Here is a 23,469-nt window from a genome sequence, read left to right as displayed (position 1 = left end):
CCACTGTACAGAAAGCACCTGGTAACAGTTCTGTCTCCTCCACTTGCCCCTGGGGATTTTTTTACTTCTTTGAGCCCCACATGGGGGAGGCTCATGGCACATGGGGAAGGCTCCATCAGCATCAGCTGAATGAAACCTTGGATGTCATCTAAGTTTCTATTCCTATCACCAACCCACTGGCATAGGTATCATGGACACTCCACAGCCAGTCCCATGCTGGTCACGTGAATGTAAAGATGCAGGGCCCCCAGTACAGTCAGGACAATGGCTGTAACTCAGAGGCCAAGGAACCTAACTGGGGGAACAAGGGAGGAAAATTGGTTTGGGATATGAGAAATCAAGGAAGACTTTCCGGAAGAAGTGACTTTGGGTAGGGCCTAGAAAACAGAGGGATTTTACCAAGTAGACACAGAGGGCAGAACTTGCAGAGCTGAAGTGGCAACCATACCCTGAGCCAAAGCAGAGAGTAGCACTGTGTGATTTGCCCAAGACTCAGGGAGCTGATGGACAGGGGTGGCAGGCTTGGGGGTGGTTGGAGAGCCATGGGAATCTGAAAAGGAGACTGGAATGTGACTGGGATCAGATCATGACCCCCTTAATAGCAGACCCTCCCATTCATGCAAGACAGTGACCCTTCTGGGAGAAATAACATCAAGCTGGTGGACAGTAGAAAGACAGAAAGTCCCAAATAACTGGGAAAAGGATCACTGGAGTTAAAAAAAATATATGTCACTAAAAAAATCGAGTGTGGGTAAGGATGTGGGAAAATAAGTCATCTTGTGTGCTTCTGTGGAAGTGTAAATTGTACGGCCTCTTTGAACGGTTCTTTGGCAATCTGTCGAAACTAAAAATAGGCATACTACAGAATTTCCACATGGAAAGATCTCTGCAAAATATGGTTGAGTGGAAAAAGCAAATTCAGGAATAAAGCCTGCTGCCATTTATGTAAAATAACCACATGAGCAAACATGCACACGCCCACCCCCCCAACATTAAATGCTTCCTATGGGGATATAGACATAAGTATTAACATATACATATCTATGTACATATTTAAAATTTTTAAAAGAGAGGAGGCATTCACGTGTTGTGCCATTTTAAAGTTAATTAAAAAAGAAAAGTGACAAGACGGCTCAGGGCGGTGTGGTAGGAAGCAGGAGGGATGGGTGTGATTGGCAGGGGCCTTGGGGTGTTATCAATATGTGCCTTGCTGGGTGACTTCAATGAAAGCCTCACAGTCAGAAGCAAGACAGAACACATGCCATCTTTTGTCCTCATGCTATGATTTCTCTCTTTTCAGTCTTTGATCAATATCACCCATGGATCCATGAATTTATCGGACATTCCTGAGCTCATGGGGCCTCCGGTTTGTATCTGCAGCTGCCCTAGAGTGAAGTCCCTACCCAAGTGCCCCGTTGAAACAATGTCATGTTGGTTTGGGATCCTTTCTGCTCCTGAAACATCAAGCTAGAGTATATCAGGGTAGAATGGAGAGAATGGAGCATGTTGGAGAAGTTGCTTTCATATTAATTTGATCATGCAGAGAGTTGTGTCCACTGCAGCAGAAGTTTCTAGTCCTAGGCATCAGAAATATGTGTCATAGAAATCAAGGGATCCTAGTATCAGACAGATTGCCACCTGTGCCATGTTCTGGGCGTGCTGTTATCTGCAGCGTCTAATTTCCAGGAAGAGCCTAGAGGGACGCATAGCTGTGTTAATGGGAACCTGGAGCACGAAGATGGAATATGACTTGCTTCAGTCTTTCTAGTCCCCTTTTAGAGATGAGGAAATTGACACACAAGGAAGTGACTCTACTTCTGCAAGTCCGCAGGGTTGGCCCATGGCACAGCAGGACGTAAGAAGAAGAAAGCTCCCTCTTCCCACCTGTACAATAAATCCCCATTGCATCTGCTGGCAGCTGGGAAGGAGGAAAGCTCTTGCTTAGGAGCCTTGGGATTCCAGCCCTAGCTCCACCAAACCCCACTCTGAGCCCCAGATCCTCTTCTCTGATAGCACCTTGCCATTTGGGGATGGCTTATAGGAGGTGAGGGATGTGAAGCTGATTTGTGCACTTTGGCACTGTGAGTCACCATGGAAACCAAGGCTTATACCTCTGCAGCTGTACAGGGCCCAGGGCTGCTTGGGCTGTCACTGCAGATCCCAGGGGAGTTGGCCTGTCCATCCATGACCTGGAGAAAATAAGTCATCTTGTGTGCTTCTGAGGAAGTGTAAAATCTACTAATTGCCCAAAGCTTTCTGCAGTTATCTGAGAGGTTGTCTGCCACCGGCTTCTCCTGTGGAGTGATGTCGGTCTGTGGGTTGTCTGAATCTTCTGCACTGCATCCATATATATATATGAGGTTGGCAGAAAAGGAAGAGGGGCCCTGGCCCCCACCATAGGACAGCACCAACTTTTTTTTGTCTCAGGTCCTTTAATTGGCTAGTTATAATTCTCATTCCTGCCAAGGGAAAAGAGCAAACCCCACCATCATGAACCCACATCCTCCCAGTCCCCCGGGCTGCCTCCTGACCCACTCCTCAGAGTTTACTCGTGAGGTCCTCATGCCGTCTACATCACCCCTAAGGATTTCAAGTGCTGAGGAACCTCACCGAGGAGGAAGCTGCAGAGTGGGGCTCTGGGTGCCCGAGTGCAGCTTCTGCCTCTAGTGCCAACTAGCTGTGTGGCTGCAGGGTTTCTTCCCTCCCAGGCTCAGCATCTTCTACAAAATGGGGCAGCAAGACCACCAAGCCCTCCCTGGGGGACAGCTTAGGCCCTGGGAAGGTGCTGGGGCCGCATGTTCCTGATGGTTTGGGAAATGCTTTGTCTTTGGTGTTTCACAGGGACCGGATGGTTTGCCTGGGCTGCCCGGATTTCCAGTAAGTTCCATCTGTGCTCAGGGCTGTGCTCATTCTGTTTCTTCCACCTGGAATGACATTTTGCTCCATCTCTACATGACCAAGCTCCAGCACCATCTCTTTCATTAATTTTTGTGTCCTTGTTCTCACCTCAAAGGGTCCCCTTCTTTGAGTCTCATGGGGCTTTATTGTCACCACTCTTGTGATTCTTTTCTGCCTTAAATAATGGTTATTTGTCCCTTTGTCTGTCTTGTTTGTTCTTGGCTGTTTTGCAAAAACCTTGGGGAGGGTTTGGTCCTACTCACGTCTTCTTACCCCAGGACCAACCAAAGCTTGGCTCGCCATGCATGACAGTAGATGCTTTAGGTAGAAAAAGTTCAAGTAGATGAAGTCCCTGAAGGGACAGGATGTAGTGGTGGAAAGTGGGGGAAGGAGAACCTTGGGATAGGATCCCAACATTTAACAGTCCATATGTGCCATTATGGGGCTTATACCATGGAAGAGGAAGATCCATTTCTACATCAAAAGTGATTATTTGTGTCTAAAAGTTTAAATGTGTGCTGAAGCCTGGCCCCAGGGCAAGATATGAACAATTTCTTTTAAGACCCTGCACCTTAAGTCCTAATGCCAAGAGGTGACACACACCGCTTCCTGGACCAAAGAAAGAAATTTATCAAAATGTAATAGAAATTTGTTCTTCACAGTAGAATTATAGGTCATCTCTGTTTTATTTTGGGGAACAGTTTTACATTTTCTAACAGAGCATAAACTACAGGGACACTAGCAATACATGTTAACTAGACTTGAGAAAACAGTCGGGAGTGCCGACCACGGTATAACACCTCGGTTAGCAGAAGAGTCCAGACCTTGGCTCCACTCCAGCTTGACTGCTCCCAAAGCCAAAGCATGTTCCAGAATACACCCTCCTCTCAAGAGTGGCTGTGTGTTCTGAGGGAGCCTCAGGCTCCTCAAAAGAGCCTGTTTACCACTGTAGGGCACAAGGAGGGGACCAGATAGGCAGGATCCAGGCTGCCAAGGGAAGCTCCACTGGACATATTTATATATTGGGCTTGTGAAAAGTTTAACAGTCAAGTGTTGAAATGCATTTTGGAGAGGCTGTCGTGAGTCACCGTGACAGACATCCAGTGTCTGAGGACTTGAGAAGAGGTCACCTCTGGCTGGGGCATGTGGAATTTGGTTCTGCAGAGGGGTGATGCCATCCCTGCAGGGGTGGCATGAGCATGGGTACAGAAGCAGTGGGGTGGGGGTGCAGGGAGGATGGGCTTGGGAGTCAGGCTAGGGTGCTGGGCCCCATCTCACAGGTAGTGGGGAGCAAAAGGATGAGAGTCATAGAGGGTGAGTGTTGGGGTGAGTGGGCAGCAGGATGGCCCAGGAGGGCAGGGGGTAAGTGGAAGCAGCTTCCTTGCTGGAAGAAACCAACATTCAGAGAAGCCCGGGACCTCTGGGCCTCCTGCCACTCAGGGTCACTTTCTCTAGACCACAATTTCTGGACCTCTTAAATCTCAGAAAATCTCAGCTAATCATGACTTCTATCTTCCTGGGGAATGGCATGCTCTATTTTTCTACTTTGGTTGGAGGGAAGTTTTTCTGATTGGTTAAAGCATTTTAACAAACAACACAATACCTTTCAATAATTCCTTCCAGGGCCCTAGAGGACCAAAAGGTGACACTGGTGTGCCTGGATTTCCAGGACTCAAAGGAGAACAGGTGAGGGGGACCAGGTGTCTGGGTGGGATCGTGCTGTGGAATTTGCTGACCATTTCCAGTGCGCTGGACATGAATGTTAGCTCTCCTCTTCTCTGAGATACAATTCACATACCATAATAATTTCTTTAAATTATATTCAGTGGTTATTAGTAGATTTGCAACATTGTGTAACTACCAGTGCTATCTAATTCTAGAACGTTTTCATCATGTCCAAAAGAAACCCTGTGTCTATTAGCAGTCACTCTTCAGCTCCTAACATTTATTATCTCAGGGTTCCTCCATGGCACAGGTTATCCATGGGAACATGAAATTGAATTTCACCATAATTTGGAAAAAGAATGCCACTCAGCACCCCCTTGAATGCAGTGGGTGGTCTATCACCTGCTGGGTATCCTCCTTAGAATATGCATATTCCCCAGGTTTTACTCCAGCTCTAGAACCAGGTTAGACCTTCTACACAAATGACACTCACAGCCTTTGAGGGATCAAAGTGTGCCTAGCTCATGAATAAAACGAATGCCAATATTTAGAATTACAAGCTGGGGCCTTCTGCAGCTGGATGACAGTCTTGGTCCACAATCTTTGGAATAAATATTTAGCATGCAGAGCACTTCCTGAGCGCTCCCCGGGTACAGAACCAGTCTTTGTACCTTCTACATTTGCCTCTTAGAATTAACTTCCCGGGTGATTTTTATAGATGAGGGAAAGAGTGACAGCCATAAACAGATCACAAAAATCTAGATTGAATTCTCTCACCCGCCCACTCATTTATATATTCATTCCTCTTTCATCTACTACCCACAAAGGTGTGCCAGCAGGTTCTTATACTGATCAGCAGGGGTGTGGAAATAGGACCCGGGGAACAGACAGGAGAGGTGGCAGGGGGCGTGTGCCAGAGAGCTTGAGCGGGTCCCCTAAGCCTGCCATGGGGAGCCAGCAGTGTGCTTTCCAAGAGGAGAGAGCATGACGATCTCTTTCCCTCCTCCATCTCTTTCTCTGTCTCCATATTGCCACACAGGCCTCCACAGAGGAAGAGAGAGGCTCTGGTGTCTGTTGGGCCACATGGGTGGAGGGTTGACATGCTTGGGAGACCTTTAGAGCCACATGGGGTCAATATCTTGGGTGCTTTTGCTGCCAAGGGCCTGCAGGGAGAACAGTGCGGGGCAGCTCTGGCTTGGAGAAGAGCCGTTATTGCTTCCAATGCTGTTCCTGATGTGACAAGGTTAGATGGACCTGGCGGCACCTAACCCTCTGCTGCTGTGAATGACGGGGACAGATGCCCCAGGTGGCCCTGCTCCAGCCATTGCAGCCCATGTGCTTCCTCTCACTTTGCCTCTAATGCTTTTGTGCCTGCTTCTTCTCGCTGCTGGCGGACTCAGGACTGCCTTTCCTCACCAGCGGAGTGGTAAGACCCAAGTATCATGCATGGGCTTTGGGGGATGGAGGAAGAGGCTGCTCTGCTCGCTTTAGTACCACTGCCTGGCTGCTTTGAGCTGGTGTGGCCCAGCCCAGCTCCCCAGGGGCCAGCATCAGACCTCCCAGGGAGACAGAAGGTTTCTCTACTTGGCCTTGCTCTCTGGACTTTTGTCTTCTCAGGACCCTCTGGGGATAGTGGGTGGCTCTGCCGAGGACAGGATTGAGGGTGGGATCCTTCATCCTTGCCTGTCTCCCATTTCCCCTTCTCTAACTAACATCTGGGATAGTTTGCCTGACCAAATAATTTTTCACACAGAAGCCTGGAATTTGGAGGCAAAGCTGGCCATGGAAACACAGGGCCCCTGTGTTGAGAGAGGCATCTGGTGTCTTTACCTTCATCTCTTTCTCAATTTCAGAAGCTTTAACAAAAATGAGGATACTTGATAGGAACAGATCTTAAGTCATGTTGTTAGGAAGTCAAGCCACCAGATATATCAGGAGCCAGAAGTTGGGGTATCATGTGGCAAGAGGTGGAAGGACCATGCTAGGGCTGGTTCCTGGATGATTGATAGTGAGGGTGCAGATCAATAATAGTGGGAGCCCTGGAGGGCTTTGGGAGGCTATGGCCTGTGCTATGACACAGTAGCTCTGATGGTCAGTGGAGGGATCGTGGTCACATAGGAGGCTGTCGCAATCCTCTAGTGAGAGGTAATTTTGGGGTGCGGTGGGGCTGGAAGGGTGTTGTGAAGGCAGGACAGAGGTGATTAATCATGGCAGCAGGCCTGAGAGGTCTTAGTGATCCACTGGGCACGATGGCAGGAGCAGGTGTGACTTCACTGAAAGGTTCTCTGCATTGCAGGGTGAGAAGGGAGAGCCTGGCGCCATCCTGACGGGGGATACTCCTCTGGAAAGGCTGAAGGGGAAAAAGGTAATTATGTCACCAGGTGCTGAAGCCACCACACATCTACTTTGGCTTTGCATATTGGTGCCTCTAACAGTGTTCCTCAGACTGACAAGTATGTATCTCCCCATTTTAGGGTGAACCTGGAATGCACGGGACCCCAGGACCCATGGTAAGCCACAGTGTCTCTCAGCTGAGTCTGGACTGGGGTATGATAAAGTTATAATACTTTCCTTACTTAGATGCAGTTGTCCCAGTCATGAAAATACAAAGAATGTGGCAAAGCATCCACATGTTAGAAAGGCAAGCTGCAGTTGCGTAAGCTTCTCAGGGCCCAGCACAGTAGCAGCCAATCCCTCTTCCCAAGTGCCCTGTGGTTATTCCTTCTTGGGCCTCTCTTCTCCAGGCAGTGACTCAGGGACCCAGGAGGGTCCGTGCTGTGACTCTGCCATCTTTTGGATTCCAAGTCACACCAATATCTTCCACCTGGCAGGCTGAGTTTGGGGTCAGGGAAGACTGGAAATAACGAACATCACTTTGAGTACACTCTCTTTGGCCAGAACTTAGATCCCTGGGGCCTCAGACATGTAGCCATAGCTGTGTGTCCAGGAAAGAGGGAAAAGCAGATGGTGGTGAGCCCTCAAGGTCATACCACAGTTGTTAATCTATTGCCATTTGACAGGAAGCCCTGCTGTTTTAGTCAGGTTTTTTGTTTGTTTGTTTTTTGGTTTTTGGTGTTTTTTTTTTTTTGCTGCTGTGACTAAAAGACCCAACCAGAAAAGTTGTAGAGGAGAAAAAGTTTATTGGAGGGCTTACAGTTTCAGAGGTCTTAGTCTATAGAAGGCTGGCTCCATTCTTTGGGGCTCCAGGTGAGGCAGAATATCATGGCAGAAGAATGGGGTGGAGGGAAGCAGCTCACATGATGATCAGGAAACAGAAAGAGGTCTCCACTTGCCAGATACAAATATATAACTGGTAGCCACGCCCCCAATGAGCCACTTCCTCCAGCCACACCCATCTGCCTCCAGTTACCAGTTAGTCCCATTTAAGGTTAGATCACTGATTATATTAAGTCTACAACTCAATAATTTCTCCTCCAAACCTTCTTGCATTGTCTCACACGTGAGCTTTTGGGGGACACCTCACATCCAAACCATAACACCCACAAAATCTCTCTGAGCTTTTTGGATTCTATCTGCTACTTGCCCTCTTCTCTGGGCTTGTTTGCCCATCTGTTGGAGGAGAGATGGGATTAAGACTAGATGGTATTTTAGGTGCTTCTGGACTGGCTGTTCTAGGGATCCAACACAGCTGGACAGTTTTCCTATTATTTCTCTCAAGGATGAGCCCTAAACTTCTCTGTCATACATTTCTTCCCTCAAAATGGAGAAAATTCAGGTGGAGAACATCTGTGTGGGTCAGACACTGTATTGGTCTCTCACACAGCTCATCTCATTTCACACTCATAACCCTAAGATGTGAATAGCAGGATCCCTGTTTTATGGACAAGGAAACCAAAGCTCCAAGAGGCTAAGTAACCTACTTACTGTCACATTGCTTTTAAGTGGCAGGTGGGGAATTTGAGGCCAGCCTCTCAGACCCTACATCCAGAATCCTTCCACTGCACCCCACTATTTCCAAGGAGCAAGCTGCCCTGGATTCTTGCAGAACATTGTGGGCAGCAAGCAGCATTGTACATGGGGTTGTTTGGTTCAAGCTGGATCTCAGCCCTGGGGACACAGGATCACATGTTTGTATAACAGTCACGTGTCCCTTGTGAATAACGCATATAATCTCCAAAGTGCATCCCTCAAAAGACCTTCTGAGTAATATTCCATTGTGAATATATGCCACATTTTCTTTATCCATTCATCTGTTGAAGGGCACCTCGGTTGGTTCCATAGCTTGGTTGTTATGAGTTGATCTTCTATAAACATTGATGTGGCTTTGTCACTGTAGTATGCTGATTTTAAGTCCTTTGGGTATAAACTGAGGAGTGGGATAACTGGGTCGAATGGTGGTTCCATTCCAAGTTTTCTGAAGAATCTCCATACTGCTTTCCATAATGGTTGTACCAATTTGCAGTCCCACCAGCAATGTATAAGTGTATGTTTTTCCCCATATCCTCATCAACATTCATTGTTACTTGTATTCTTGATAATTGCCATTCTGACTGGAGTAAGAGGAAATCTCAGTGTAGTTTTAATTTGCATTTTTCTAACTGCTGAAGATACATAATGGAATGTTACTCAGTCATAAAGAAGAATGAAATTATAGCGTTTTCCAGTAAATGGATGGAACTGAGAACTGTCATCCTAAGTGAAAAAAGCCAATCCTAAAAAATCAAAGGCCGAATGTTCTCTCTGATACGTGAATGCTAACTCATAATTAAGGGGTGAGGTAGGGAAGAATAGAAGTACTTTGGATTAGACAAAGGGGACTGAAGGGAAGGGAGAGGGAATGAGAATAGGAAAGATAGTAGAATGAACCAGACATAACTATCCTATACGCATATATGATCAATATAACTCGATATGTGCAACCAGAAGAATGGGACGTTATACTCCATATATGTATAATATGTCAAAATACATTCTACTGTCTCTTATAACTAGTAAGAACAAATTAAAAAAAATAAAGACCTTCTGAGGCCTTTGTTCCCTGAGGTCAAGGAGACCACACTGTGGAGTGGGGTAGCTGAGAGCCAAGGCTGACTGAGAGAGTCTCCTTCAGTACTGGTTAACCACTCTGTAGCCTCCAGTACCCTGGGAAATACAAACGGCAATGGGAGCCAGCAGGTGGCTGCAGATGGCGTGGGGGTTGTCCCACTGAAGGCCAGCTTGCTCACAGCTTGCCAAACACAGTCAGTGAGGGCACCTTTTAATTTGCATCAAGATGCCATCTGGGCTAGCTGTGGTCCTAGTGACTAGTATAACTTCCATCTCCTTTGCAAATTCACTAGGGTCTTGTTTCTCAAAGTGTGGTCCGAGTGCCACATCACCAGTGTCCCCTGGGAGCTTGTTAGACATTTGGAACCTTGGCCCCGCCCAGACATGCTGAATTTGCATTTTAATAAGACCCAGGTGGTTCCTGTGCATGTGGATATTTGGGAAGTGTTACCCTACCACCTACCAACCAAGTGACTGGTGCTGTTAACTCTTTCTCTCCACTTTTCCTTCCCTGAGAGCACTGTGGACCAGGGACTTTATGTATACCCTGTTTCAATACAGTCTTTATTTGCTATCTTTGGGGGAAGGGCTGGCCATGTTAATGGTGGCAGAAAGAAGGGACTTGCAGGGCTGCCGGTTTAAACCTGCCTTCCCCTGGGACAAAGAGAAGACCCAGCCACAGGAGTGGGGATGAAGCAGGTTCTAGGAAGAGGTGCCTGAGTGATGGTCTCCTGGGCTGAGCAGCCTGCACCCCAGGTGCTAGAAGACATGGAGATTCCTGCAGGGAGCAGGGCAGTAGCTCAAGAAATGGACTGAGAAAGCCAGCGCTGAAATAGGGTCCTTGGGTCAGGGACTGAGCAAAGGAGAGGGTGCCTGGCCAAGACTGGTCTTCGGGACAGGTAGGAGGAAGGCAGAAGCCAAGTGCCACCAAGCAGGCCTTCTGGTGGGGTGCAGGCTGTGTTATTCCTAGTGGGGCCTGTGGGGACCCCTGGGACACACAACCTAGGGCAGGGGTCTGAGTTCTGAGCACTGAGCCCTGAGAGACTGACCTCTTGCTGTGCAGTTAGCCCTGACTGTGAGGAGCTGGGCCCAGCATCTGGGCTGGGGCAGAGCCTGCAGGCAAGTGGAGCATGGTGGGGGCTGAGCAAGTGCCCCCAGCCCAGGAGAGGCAGGAGACAGGAACTGGGCAGGTGGGAGCTTTGAAACCGCTCCCTGCCCTCCTCCCTCCTCTCCATGGGCCTCCGGATCACTGCCCACAAAGTCAGGCTTCACACCTCCCGTCCCTATCTCTCTGCACCTTGAGTTTCTAATCCGGGGTTTGTTTTGCCTCTAGGGGCCCAAAGGACCACCAGGACACAAAGGAGAATTTGGCCTTCCAGGGCGACCGGTAGGTATGGGTGCTCCTCAGACTGGATGGAAGGGGGTGCGTGGCCAGGCTGGCCCGTGGGCCAGGGGGTTACTAAAGTGTCTCCTGTGGGTCTCAGGGTCGCCCAGGACTGAACGGCCTCAAGGGAGCCAAGGGAGATCGAGGGATCATGATGCCGGTGAGTGCCACAGCCACTGACCCCTCCTGTGTCACCCTGGGGGCAGAGTTGGGAGCTGGTGTCCCATGAGTGGGACTGACAGGTTACGTTTCAGAAATGTTTTTCTTCTGTCTGCACTGCCATTTACAAAGGTCCTCCCACCCAGCCCTACCCTCTGGCTCACTCTCAAGAGTCCCCTGCCACCTAGGTCATCTCAGTGGGCCATCAGCCTCCTTGTGCAAACCCCAAAGGGAGGGCAGGGAGAAGGGGTCTGGCTGTGCTCAGGAAATGTGATTCCAAATTCCAGGGCTTTGACTCCAGGGTGGTGTCCTCTCTTCCCTCCTGAACACAGTCCCAAGGGTGCTCATATCACTAGGGCTCAGTTGGTGCTTATGAGTGATTATCCAAGGCAGACCCACCACTTAGGACCTCCCACCATGGTGGATGCTGGGGGAAGCAGCAGGGTCCAGGCTCTCGGAGAAGAAAACCAGTGTGTACTGAGCACCTACTGTGTACCAGACACTGTGCAAAGTGTAAGGGCAGTAGCCCACATCATCTTGGTGATAACTAACCAGCCCATCAGACACTCTGTGGGGTCCTTGTTTTACATAGGGGAATTTTTTTTCCAAAAATGTGTTTTAATACTATGTCACAAAAGAAGATTTTGAATATTCTCTTTTCCCCTTTCCTTTTTTTTTATTGTTTCTTTTTGGTTATATATAACAATAGGATTCATTCTGACACAATTTTTAAAAAGCGTGGAATATAATTTGCTCCAGTTTAGTCCCCAGTATTTCCCTCTCCTCCACCCTCCCCTCCCTCCTCTTCCCTTCCCTCTACTGGTCTTTCTGCCATTTACTTTTACTTCTTTTTTCTTTTCGGTTAGTATCTTGTGGATGTACATGTTGGTGAGATTCACTGTGGTTTATTCATATAGGGACATTAAAAGGTTAGGTTAGATTTGTTCCTCTGTTTTTCCCTTAACCCATCTCTATCCCCCCCCGCCAGCCCCTTCATCTAGCCAACTGATTGACTTTCCTTTTTTTAGTTTATTTTTTAGTTGTAGTTGGACACAATACCTTTATTTTTATATGGTGCTGAGGATCAAACCCAGGGTCTCGAATGTGCGAGGCAAGCACTCTACCGCTGAGCCAAAACCCCAGCCCCTCAACCTTCTTTTTTGATGGACTCCTCCATGGTTTCCCTTTCTCTCTCTCTCTCTAGAAAATACCATGATTTCATTCTTCTTTATGGTTGAGTAATACTCCATTGTGTATGAATACCTCATTATCTTAATCCATTCATCTGTCGAAGGGCACCTTGGTTGATATATGCCTATATCCCTTTAGTATGGCAATTTTTGGTCTTTGGGATCTATACTGAGGACTTGGAGAGCTGGATCATATGGTGGATCCATTCCTAGTTTTTAAAGAAATTTCCATACTAACTAGTGCTACACCCACAATGTGTGAGCGTACCTTATCTGTTTCTCCACATCCTCACCAATACTTATCATTATTATATTCTTGATAATTGATGTTCTGACTGGAGTGAGATGAAATCTCAATGTAGTTTTGATTTGCATTTCCCTGATTGCAGAGATGTTGGACATTTTTCATATATTTGTTGACCAATTGTATTTCTTCTTTTGAGAATTGTCTGTTTAGTTCTTTTGCCTGTTGTTTATTAATTGGATTATTTGGGGTTTTGATGTTGAGTTTTTTGAGTTCTTTATATATTCTGATCTTAATGTTATATCTGAGGTGTAGGTGGCAAAGACCTTCTCCCATTCTGTCGGCTCTATCTTCACTTTCTTAACTGTTTCCTTTGCTGTACAGAAATTTTTTAAATTCTGTGCCCTCCTACTTACTGATTTTTGGTTTTGTTTCTTGCACTTTAGGAGTCTTGTTAAGGAACTTGGTTCCTGTTCCAACATGTTGGAGTGTTGGACCTACATTTTCTTCTAGCAGTTGCAGAGTTTCAGGTCTAATTCCTAGGTCCTTGATCCACTTTTGTGCAGGGTGTGAGAGAGAGAGAGGCCAGTTTCATTCTTCTACATATAGATTTTCAGTTTTCCCAGCACCATTTGTTTAAAAGGCTATTTTTTTCCTCCAATAAATGTTTTTGACACCTTTATCTAATATCAGATAACTGTATCCATGTGGGTTTGGATCTGTGTCTTCTGTTCTGTCTCGTTGGTCTTCATATCAGTTTTGGTACCAGTACCATGCTATTTAACTCTAGTCTCTTTTGAGGTCAGGTATTGTGATACCTCTAACATCTCTCTTTTTGCCCAGGATTGCTTTGGCTATACTAGGTCTCTTAGTTTTGCAAATGAATTTCAGAGTTGCTTTTTCTAGTTCTGTGAAGAATTAGTCATTGGATGGGGATTGAATTGAATCTGTATAAAGCTTTTGATAGTCAGGCCACGGTGATAATACTGATTCTGCCCATCCAGGAACATGGGAGGATGGGACCTACAGAAGTTAGGGCTGCCACTGAAGGTCACCAAACCAAGAGGCAGACACAACTCTGTGTCCATTTTGCTTCTGTGTGTACCACACTGCCTCACTTTATATGTTCAGAAATCCAATTTTCCTAAAGTATTAAGGGTCTGGCTCCTGCTCATCAAGCCCCCTGGAGCCGGTGAACCCATGGCTCCATTTAGAGGACCAGTGCAGCCCTCCTTGCACCTGCCTGTCAGCACCTACCACCCGCTGCATGTCCTCCTCTGGGCTGGGATGAGAAGACTTTGCATGATCCTAAGGCCAGGCTGAAATTGACTGTGCTGTTCAACATGAGCTTTGTTCTTAATTTCGTCTTTCTGAGGCTCTCCTTCAGGCCCTTCCATGCTAGGGATGCACTGACAGAGAGCTGGTAGGCTTCCCATCAACTCAACACTCTCTGGGAGTCAGACTCTGAGTTCCAATCTTGGTTTGCTGTCAGTGGCTGTGTGGTCTTGAGCAGGTAGCTTCCCCTCTCTGGGCCTCCTTATCTGCATGGATCAACCAGGGACAATACTGTTGTCTTCCTGGTGGTTTGCTGGGAAGATGCAAAGAGGTCACAGATGTAGAAATGCTCTGTGGACAGGTCCACCTATCAAGGTAGAAGTTGGTGGCTTCAGGGGACCCTTCTTTCCTTGCTGTGTGCCCAAAGCCTGGAGGAGGTGTCTTTCAGCTGCCTCTACCCTCTTAGCAGCCTCAACTCAGCAGTGGCCTTTCTTTTCTCCTTTCAGGGCCCCCCTGGTCTACCTGGTCCTCCAGGCCCCCCTGGACCACCCGGAGCTGTGGTTAACATCAAAGGGGTGAGTTGGGGTTTTGGGGGGACTTTCCCAGAGGATCAAGCAACAGGCCTCAGACTGGCATGAGCTGGAGTCCAGTTCCCTGACAGCCTCACCTCTCTCCTTCTATTTCCCACAGGCCGTTTTCCCAGTACCTGCCCGACCACACTGCAAAACACCCGTAAGTAGCATGTGGCCACTGCCTTCAAGGGTGGGCTTTGCACAGAGAGCAACTCAGAGAAGATCAGCCTCCGTGCTGGGCCCCTCCACCTCTGAGCATCTTCTGATGTCTTATCACTTATGGGTACACCCTTCAAGGATATAAGCTTTTAGTTTTCAGGGTTGTTTTGGGAGCTCACACTGGTCTTTAATATGATCAATAAAACAGTGTCTTTTATCAGTATGATCACATTAGCTTCATGCATGGAGCAATATAAAAAAAACCCTCAAAAAAAAAAAAAACCTAAAACTAAAGCCAACCTGTGGTTTCTGCACTGGGAATTGGGGCTACAATCTGTAACTACTGCCTTCCATCCCTCTCAGCGATCACGTCACAGCCCAGCACAGAACACAGCCTGAGAGGCAGGGCTGATCCCTCCACTCTGTAATGAGGAAACAGAATGACTCACAGAAGCTCACTAGCTTGTCCAAGGTCTCGGGACACGATGGAACAGGGCCCACAATTCCCATCTGACATCCCAGGCAGCCACTGCAGACACTGTGATTCCAAGGGGTCAGGCCCTTGCCTGGTCCCCCAGCCAGTCAGCACTCTGGGGTTTCATCCACATTATTAGGTCTTGTTTCTGTGGGGAAGCCCTGGAGGGTGGGCCTGTGCAGGCCTAAGTCACAGTACGATGCATGATGATTCTCTCATTCATTCAACAAATATTTATTGAGCATGTACCCAGAGCCAAGTACTCTGCTAGGCCCCCGGGGGAAGCGGGTGAACAAGACAGGCGTGGTCTCTGCTCTCTGAGGTTTGCAAATGACAATTTAAAAATGTTCTTTGAAGTGGATTCATAATTGGAGGTGGTGATGAGGCTGGGCTCAGAGACTTCAAAATGACGCAGTTTAGCTGAGTGTTTTCCCGACTTCTGTCTGTGTTTGAACTTTGAAGCATCCTAGTGTATAGTCCAGAGCCCGGGAGCTCTGGCCTGGAAGGCAGAGGATGAGATCCTATTGTATAAGGTGACAAAGAGAGTTGCTGGCTCCCAGATCCTTGTGAAGACAACCCCAACCCAGTGTATGTTTCTATTAGTGAGAAACAGGAAGTATCAGTGCTAGAGAGTCCCTCCTGAGACCCCCCCCCCATGACCACCTCCTTGTCATGAAGGAGTGATCACAGCCTTCAGAGGCAGTGGGCCAGCCCCAGGTCCCTCAGCGTGTGAGTGCCGGAAGCCCCTCCAAACATACACAATTGCAGGTTTCAAGTGGGCCGGCCATGGAGTAGCACTTGACAAATTGTAGAGTGCTGTGAAAATGCTACTGTGATTCCCATAACCTATTCTAGGACTCTGCGGTAACTTTGGCCTTTGGGGGTCACGGAGTTACTTAAGCCAAACACTGGCTTAGAGCATTTTTGTTCGGTTGTTTATTTCATGATGGCTGGCTGGACGCTATGGGGGCTGGGGCACGGATACGTCCTCTCAGGGTGGACATTTTCAGGCAGAAGCGCTTCCTCTCATGCCCAGCGTTTTGCACACCCTTCTGATTTCAGCCCTTGCAGCACCATAACCATTTGCAGCACACCTGCAGTGGGGCAACTTAGCAGCATCGTCGCAAGTATCACCTGGGTGCTGCAGTCTTCATCCTTAACTTAGAAATGCTGGCAGAGTCTCTCTTCCTTCCCCCCATCTTCTCTTGGTGACCCCTGAGCAGCTCATGATCCTACCCATAAGCACAGAAGAATCCTGGATCATTTTGATTCCACATATCACCTGGGGAGAAAGTGAAGGGGGGCTGCTAAAAGCCAGTCTGCAGCTGGCCCCTCTGCAGCTGGCCCCTCTTACCAGACAAGGGAATGTGGGACTCTGGGAAAGAGCTGTTTGCACCCTAGGGCTCTGACACTTACAACAATTCAGAATAATCCCTGGTCTAATGACCGTTCCATCACTGACTCTGGTTTCTGCCAGCACCAGTCCCTTATGCTCATCCTTGGTAATGCACAATAGCAGCTCTGATGAGTGGCCAGCTTTAGGACTGGTGGCTTAGATGCTTGATCTCTCTGGGGGGGTCCATACTCATTGATAGAAAAGGAGGCCAAGAGGGTTCATCCGGGGCCAGACCAACATTGCCATGACTTGTCACCTGAAAACCTTGGATTTCCCCTTTGCTGAGATTTTTGGCCTGTGGGTCTCAACTCTCTACCCAACCCAATTGCATGATGATTCTCCCACTTGAAGACCTGGGATTTCTGGGTGCTGAGGGCTACTGGGGAGCTCAGGGCTTTGGTGGGGTGGGGGTGGGCCAGGGCCAAAGCAAGTTCTGTCTCATAGCATCACCTTTTCTGCCACATGCCCCCAGGACAGTGTCCCCCCAGGGTGTACACATGCCAGGGCAGGGCGCCCAGGGTCTGATCCTGTATTTCTCTCTTTCCAGGTTGGTACCACTCATCCTGGGGATTCCGAACTCATCACCTTCCATGGTACACACTCTTTCTTCACTGTGGGCTTTTCTTTTTCTCTACTCAGCACCTTTGAAGAGGCTCGTTTGCAAGTACCCAGTGCTAGGCACTTTCAGAGGAGGTGGAGGTATGACTGGGTGGCCTGGGTGGCAGCTGAGCCAAGGCCGCGGGGTCACCTCTGTTTGGTTTTGTTAAGCATCTGTCTATTTTGCACAACGTGGCTGAGCCTCCTTGGTAGCAGGGAGCACCCCGCTGGGTCACTCATTTGTTCATCTGTTCATCAGACATTCACTGATGCCAACCCCTTGCTTAGTATCATCGTGTGCCCAGGGCTGAGACAGGTGAATTCTCTGCCCTTCCTGCCTCCCAGGCCCTTAGAATGTGTGAGGTGAGAACTATTATTAAAAATTAGTTGTAGCATAATACACCAAGCACTAATCAGGGAAGGACTGGGAGAGCTCAGGAGACCTTTGCTTCAGAGCATTCATGAACACCTGCATCTCCCAGGAAGAGCTCTTTAGAAATGCAGACCCTTGGGCCCCATCCTGCATCTACCTAATGAGAACCCGCATTTCACCAGGCCTCTTGGTGTAAGTGCAGGAAAGGGTAAGGAATGCTGGCCTGGAGGGCTTGATTAGTCAGTGTCCACATGTTCATGGCTACCCATGGCAGCTTCTTGGGGACATCAGATAGGCCAGGAGGCAGAGGCCTGGAGGTCACTCTGGTTCCCCTTGACCCCACATACTCTGAATGGCCACGTCCCCCTTTTGGTTGAGGAGTCTGAACACTGGTAGCTTCAACAGTAGGTCCTTCCCCACCCCCACTACTCGCCTCTGGCTTGCTCCGGTCACCCTGCCCTGACCATGTCTGACCCTCTGGTTCTCCTGCACTTCTGCTTGCTGAGTCCAGCCTATTTCCAACCTTGTTGCTCAGATCCTATGTGAGGCTCTCCTTTCCCTTGGTGCCCAGTGGACCTTGGGGAGGAGGAGGTAGAGCTGGATTTGCCTTCTCAGACCCCCACTTGTTCCTTTGTCCGGTGGGACTCCCCTGGGAGGAGGGAGGACAGAACATTCTGGATGTGATGGTGCTGGTGGGTGAGTGGTTGTCCTTGGGCTTGCTGGTGGAGGTCACTGCTCCCTCAAGGCAAGCAGCCCTGACAGCGTAGTGAGCTCATGGTTTGTTCATCAGTTTTCCATCTCTGGATGAAATACCTGCCATGAACAGCTCAGAGGAGGAAAGATTTATTTTGGCTCACAGTTTCAGAGGCTTCAGTGCATGGTGGGCCAGCTTTGTTGCTTTGGGCCTGAGGTGAGGCAGAACTTCATGGCAGAAGGATGTGGTGAAGGAAAGCTTCTCAGCTTATGATAGCTACAAAAGAGAGAAGGAGGAGGAGGAGGAGAGAAGAAGGAAGAAGGGGAAGAAGAAGAAAAAGAAGAGGAGGAGGAGGAAAGAAGAGGAGAGGAAGAGGAAGGAGAAGAAGGAGCAGCATCCAGGGACAAAATATAGACCACCAAGGGCATACCCCCAGTGACCTACTTCCTTCAGCTATGGCAGCCTCACCTGCCTGCTGTCTCCACCGCCTCCCAGTAGTCCACTCAGCTATCCATGGATCAATTCGCTGATGAGGTCATGATGCGATCACTTCCCAGAACCCCTTCCTCTGAACATTGTTGCATGGGGAACAAGCCTTCAACACAGTGCTTTTGAAGGATACTCCAGAACTAAACCATAACACTGTCTGGTGTCACCTCTGACTACTGTCTCATCAGGGACAGTAGTGTCCCATGTCCCCACTGCTCAGTCCCTCCGTCTCAGGTAGCTCCCCCAGCACTGGTAGGACCTGGGGAGATGTGGTACACCTTCCTGCTGACCCCCATCAGGCACTGTCCCACCTCTGGTGCCCATAGTCCTTACCCCCATGGGATCACTTCCCTTCCCAAGACCCCCTTCTCTGCTCCTCCCCTACCAAGAGTTGAAAGAGAAGGCCGGGATGTGAGGCCAGTTGTGCTGAGGCGGCCTTTCCTGTTCTGGCTGGCAGGTGCGTCAGGCACAGCTGGTGTTCGTTCTTCCAACTAGCATCCTAGTCCCCCTTCTGGTCTTCCCTTATCCCTCCTGGGAGATTCCTCCTCTGCTCCCCACACCTCCAGACTGCACAGGCCCAGATGAGATGCACTTGGAAGGTTTATTAATGTTGAGTCTCAGTCTATGTTCATGAAACGGTGCAAGGGAGAGTTCTTTGCAGCCCTTGCTGGACTCCTGTGGTACCCATTGACCTCTCCATGATAGCAGTTATTGCATCCTGCCTGTGTTGCTATGAACTGGGTCCGTCTCCCCAGCCGGCTTCTCGAGGTTGGGAATTGGGTGGATGCAGCTGCCTCTGCCCTTTCCATCTGTAGCAAAGGTTTTTATGCCTGCTGATTTCTCAGTAAACCTGTGTTTGTTTGAGGAGACTCTGCTAAAAGGGCTCAGTTTGAAAACCTGTCTATGCAAGACTTTAGGTAGAATAAAGGTGATTTTCCCCTTAAATGCACGTGTGTTTGGTGGCAGGTGTTAAAGGAGAGAAAGGATCCTGGGGTCTTCCTGGCTCAAAAGGAGAAAAAGGCGACCAAGGAGCCCAAGGACCACCAGGTATTGCAACTGTTGTTCTTGGTCTTGCCTTTGATTTTTCTTCCTAAGAATTGCAGTGGCATCACAGAGTAAGACGAAGGCCATTACCACCCTGACCATAAGCTTCTCTGAATTCTGGTAAGACTCAGTCGTTGGCCTGGCATATCCAAGATGGAACACTGTCAAGAGAAACCAGAATGCCAGTTGTTCATATCTTGTATGCAAAATGAAGTCCAGAGAGTCCCAGGGATTTGTCTGGGTGGCTGGGCCCAAACTGGGGCCATAGCCACCTCCAAGCCCAGTACCAAACCAATTAACTAAATCAATGCAGGGTCACTTCCTCTAGGAAGTACCTCTGTTTACCATCTGGAAGGCTCTTGTTTTGAGGATTGTTTCTTCTTCAGGTCCTCCAGTGGATCCAGTGTACCTGAGACATTTTCTGAATAGCTTGAAGGTGAGTATTCTCTACTAAGCACCTGGCCTGTTATCTCAGTCTGTTTCCTGTTGCTATAACTGAATGCCACAGATTGGGTAATGTGCAAAGAATAAAGGTTTACCCAGCTCAATGTTATACAGGGTTGGAAGTTAAAGAGGCCGCATCTGTCTTCTTGCTGGTAAGGACTCTGCAGAGTCCTGAGGTGGTCTAGGACACCATATAAAAATAAAATGAAACAAAGCAGGCTCACTTTCACAACAAAGGCACTCCTAGATGATCCATTAGTCCATTAATCCAGAGCCTTCATGACCCACCTCCAGATGCCATTAATACATGATTTGGGGAATTAAATTTCCAACACATGGAAATCATAAGAGCCTGTGTTTCCAGTTTCTTGGGTTTATGTTAGAGACAGTTCGTTCATCCCAGCCCTACTGAAATATTCCCACGTTCTCTCTTCCAGGGGGAGAATGGAGACAGGGGGTTCAAAGGAGAAAAAGGAGACTCTCATGACAACTTCTTTGTGCCTGGGCCTCCGGGACTGCCAGGAAATCCAGGCCTGGTTGTGAGTAGTGAGCCCTCCATGCCATCTTCCCAGGGACTTGGAGCTTTCCTGAGGCCCCCAATGTGATCAGGCAGCTGGAGAGTCAAGGGTCAGTTACAGGACCACAAGCTGGAAAAAGGGCCCCCTCTCCTTGCCTCTTGCTGATTGCAGGGGAGATTGGCTGAGGCCCACAGAGGGAAGGAGTGCCCCAGGCCCTGGGCAGTTAGTTACCCTCCAGGCGCTGCCCACACTACCTCACTCACACACATGGTGAAAATTCCATTAATGGCGAACACATCAGCTAATGGAAGCAGAATGGAAGGTGAGGGTCATGTTTTTGGAGAAAAAATATTTTTGGAGAAAATATTATTTCTACTCAAGATGGAATTTCTAGATAAACTTGAACTTCCTAGGATAAGAGTTTTCCAGGCTACAGAGAGATAATTAGATTTTGCCTCCCCTCCCCACAAGGAGAATATGACCAGATTATGAACCTTGGGGATCAGAGTATTGACTCTGGCCCCAGAACTCACTATGATGGTAGAACCAGCAAAGCTGGAGCCTGGGGTTCCACTTCTAGCTGAACCCCTACTTTGCATTGTAGGGTCCTTTCCCCTCTCGAAGCCTCATCTGTGAAGTGCAAAGGCCCAACAAGATGCTGGGGGAGGGGCTTCTGATTCCAGGGCCCTCTCATGACTTTGAACATCATGACTCTGCTGCTGCTCCTTGGGGCTTACACTGTCTGGAACTGTGCCCCTGATAGTGAATAGTGACAAGAACAGCTGGAATTCACTGACTTCTTACAAAAAAGCAGTAGCCGGGACTTCTGGAGGTTAATGGTCTTTCCTCCACTACTGTGTGTCTGCCTTGACAGGGACAGAAAGGAGAGACTGTGGTCGGGCCCCAAGGACCCCCAGGAATTCCTGGACTGCCTGGGCCACCTGGCTTTGGAAGACCTGGTGCTCCTGGGCCGCCGGGACCCCCTGGGCCCCCAGGACCTCCAGCGATCCTGGGTGCAGGTTCGTATTGTGAGTGGTGCCCTCATTCACGCTGTCCCTACCATCGTGCTCAGGGTCACCATCTGGGTAGCATGTCAGTGCCACACCATCTGACAGAGGGCTATTTCCTGGGTGGAGCCTTCTTTCTTTTCTCTTCTAAAAACTGAGGTATAATTCACAGATCAAAACTTCACCCATTTAAAGTGCACAATTCAACGGTGTTTAATATAGTTGTAAGGTTGGGCAGCCACCCCCACTGTCTGATTCTAGAACATTTCATCACAACAAAAAGAAATTTTGTATCCGTTAGCAGTTACCTGCCTCTCCCTCCAACTGTTCCCAGATCTTGGCAATCACTAATCTTTCTCTCTGGATTTGCAAATGGAATCATATACTCTGTGGCCTTTTGTGTTGGGCTTCTTTTACTTTACCATAGTGATTTCAAGGTTTATCCATGTGGTAGTGTGTATTAATACTTTGCTCCTTTTTTTGACCAAATAATATTCCACTGTAGAATACACATTGATTGGGTTTATTCATTCACATGTTCATGGACATCTGAGTTGCTTCTGCTTTGCAGCCATGATGAATAATGTTGCTATGAACATTTGTAGACAAAGTTTTATGCATATGTTCAGTTATCTTGGGCATATTCCTAGGAATGAAATATCTGGGTCTTGTGGTAACTCTATGTGTAATTAAAAAAAAATTTAGTTGTTGATAGAATTTTATTTTTATTTATTTATATGCAGTGCTGAGAATGGAACCCAGTGCCTCACACATGCTAGGCAAGAGCTGTACCACTAAGCTACAACCCCAACCCCTGTGTTTAATTTTTTGAGGGATTACCAAACCATTTCCAAAGCACCCGCAATTTTTTGCCTTCCTACCAATAGTGTATGAGGGCTCCATTTTCTCCTCCTCTTCATGAACACTTATTATATCTTTTTATTGTAGCCATCCTAATGGGTGTTGGGTGTATCCACGGTGGTTGTGGTCTGCATTTCCCTAATAACTAATGATGTTGAGCATCTTTTCATGTACAGCAGAACCTTCCCATCTGTGTTGTCAATGCCATAGGGAGTTGACCAGCTAAGGACCAGTGTTGATCGTAACCCTCAATGTTAAAAATCTATTCATCCCTTGGAGCCTCAGTTCCTCAAAGGCAAAGTGGCTGAAATTAAAGAAAACATCCAAAATGTCAGGCATTTTGCTAATCACTTTACTACAGTGTTTTGTTGAATTATCACAACAACACTTTAAGAAAAGTACTAGCATCCCCAATTTACAGGTGAGGAAACTGACACCCAGAGGCATTAAGAAAACTTTCCAAGGTCATATAGCCAATAAGTGGCACCAACAAAATTAGGACTCAAATTAGAGTATCTCCAAAGCCTACATTATTTCTACCATGCACATGGTGGAAAATAATAATATGAGTTGAGAATTCCTAATCTGAACCCTAAATCTGAAATGTTCCAAAATCTGAAATTCTGACTACTGACATGATGGTACACAAAGAAAATTCCACATCATGAAACTGTTTAATGTACAAAATTATGTAAAATATATAAATTACCTTTAGTCTCCATGTATAAGATGTACATAAAATAAATGGATTTTTTTTTTTTGATGGTGCTGGGTATTGAACCCAGGGCCTTGTGCATGTGAGGCAAGCACTTTCCCAACTGAGCTATATCCCCAGCCCCTAAATAAATGGATATTGTATTTAGACTTTGGTCCCTTCCTCAAAATATCTCATTATGTATATGCAAATACTCCAAATTAAAAAATAATCTGAAATCTGAAACACTTCTAATTCTAAGCATTTCAGGTAAGATGCTCAACTTGTAGCAGCAGTAACATGATTAGCATGAGTGTATGAGTT

General features: G+C 47.8%; 1 protein-coding gene across 1 annotated transcript in view; it reads left to right on the top strand.

Moving 5' to 3' along the window:
* The window catches only part of COL15A1 (collagen type XV alpha 1 chain), a 111,283-nt gene that overhangs the window by 75,233 nt on the left and 12,581 nt on the right, over positions 1-23,469 (top strand). The window contains exons 20-33 of the mRNA XM_081282446.1: positions 1,301-1,366; positions 2,842-2,877; positions 4,522-4,584; positions 6,860-6,928; positions 7,038-7,073; positions 10,904-10,957; positions 11,055-11,114; positions 14,329-14,397; positions 14,513-14,554; positions 16,972-17,017; positions 19,544-19,624; positions 20,008-20,057; positions 20,503-20,604; positions 21,458-21,602. Of these exons, the coding sequence (XP_081138572.1) occupies positions 1,301-1,366; positions 2,842-2,877; positions 4,522-4,584; positions 6,860-6,928; positions 7,038-7,073; positions 10,904-10,957; positions 11,055-11,114; positions 14,329-14,397; positions 14,513-14,554; positions 16,972-17,017; positions 19,544-19,624; positions 20,008-20,057; positions 20,503-20,604; positions 21,458-21,602 (919 nt within the window). The remainder of the gene's footprint in view (positions 1-1,300; positions 1,367-2,841; positions 2,878-4,521; positions 4,585-6,859; positions 6,929-7,037; positions 7,074-10,903; positions 10,958-11,054; positions 11,115-14,328; positions 14,398-14,512; positions 14,555-16,971; positions 17,018-19,543; positions 19,625-20,007; positions 20,058-20,502; positions 20,605-21,457; positions 21,603-23,469) is intronic.

This window comes from Spermophilus citellus (genome assembly GCF_964194105.1).
Source record: "Spermophilus citellus genome assembly, chromosome: 2".
In the NCBI taxonomy this organism is placed as follows: domain Eukaryota; kingdom Metazoa; phylum Chordata; class Mammalia; order Rodentia; family Sciuridae; genus Spermophilus; species Spermophilus citellus.
The sequence above is the reverse complement of the archived record's forward strand: the minus strand, read 5'-3'. Positions and strand labels throughout refer to the sequence as shown.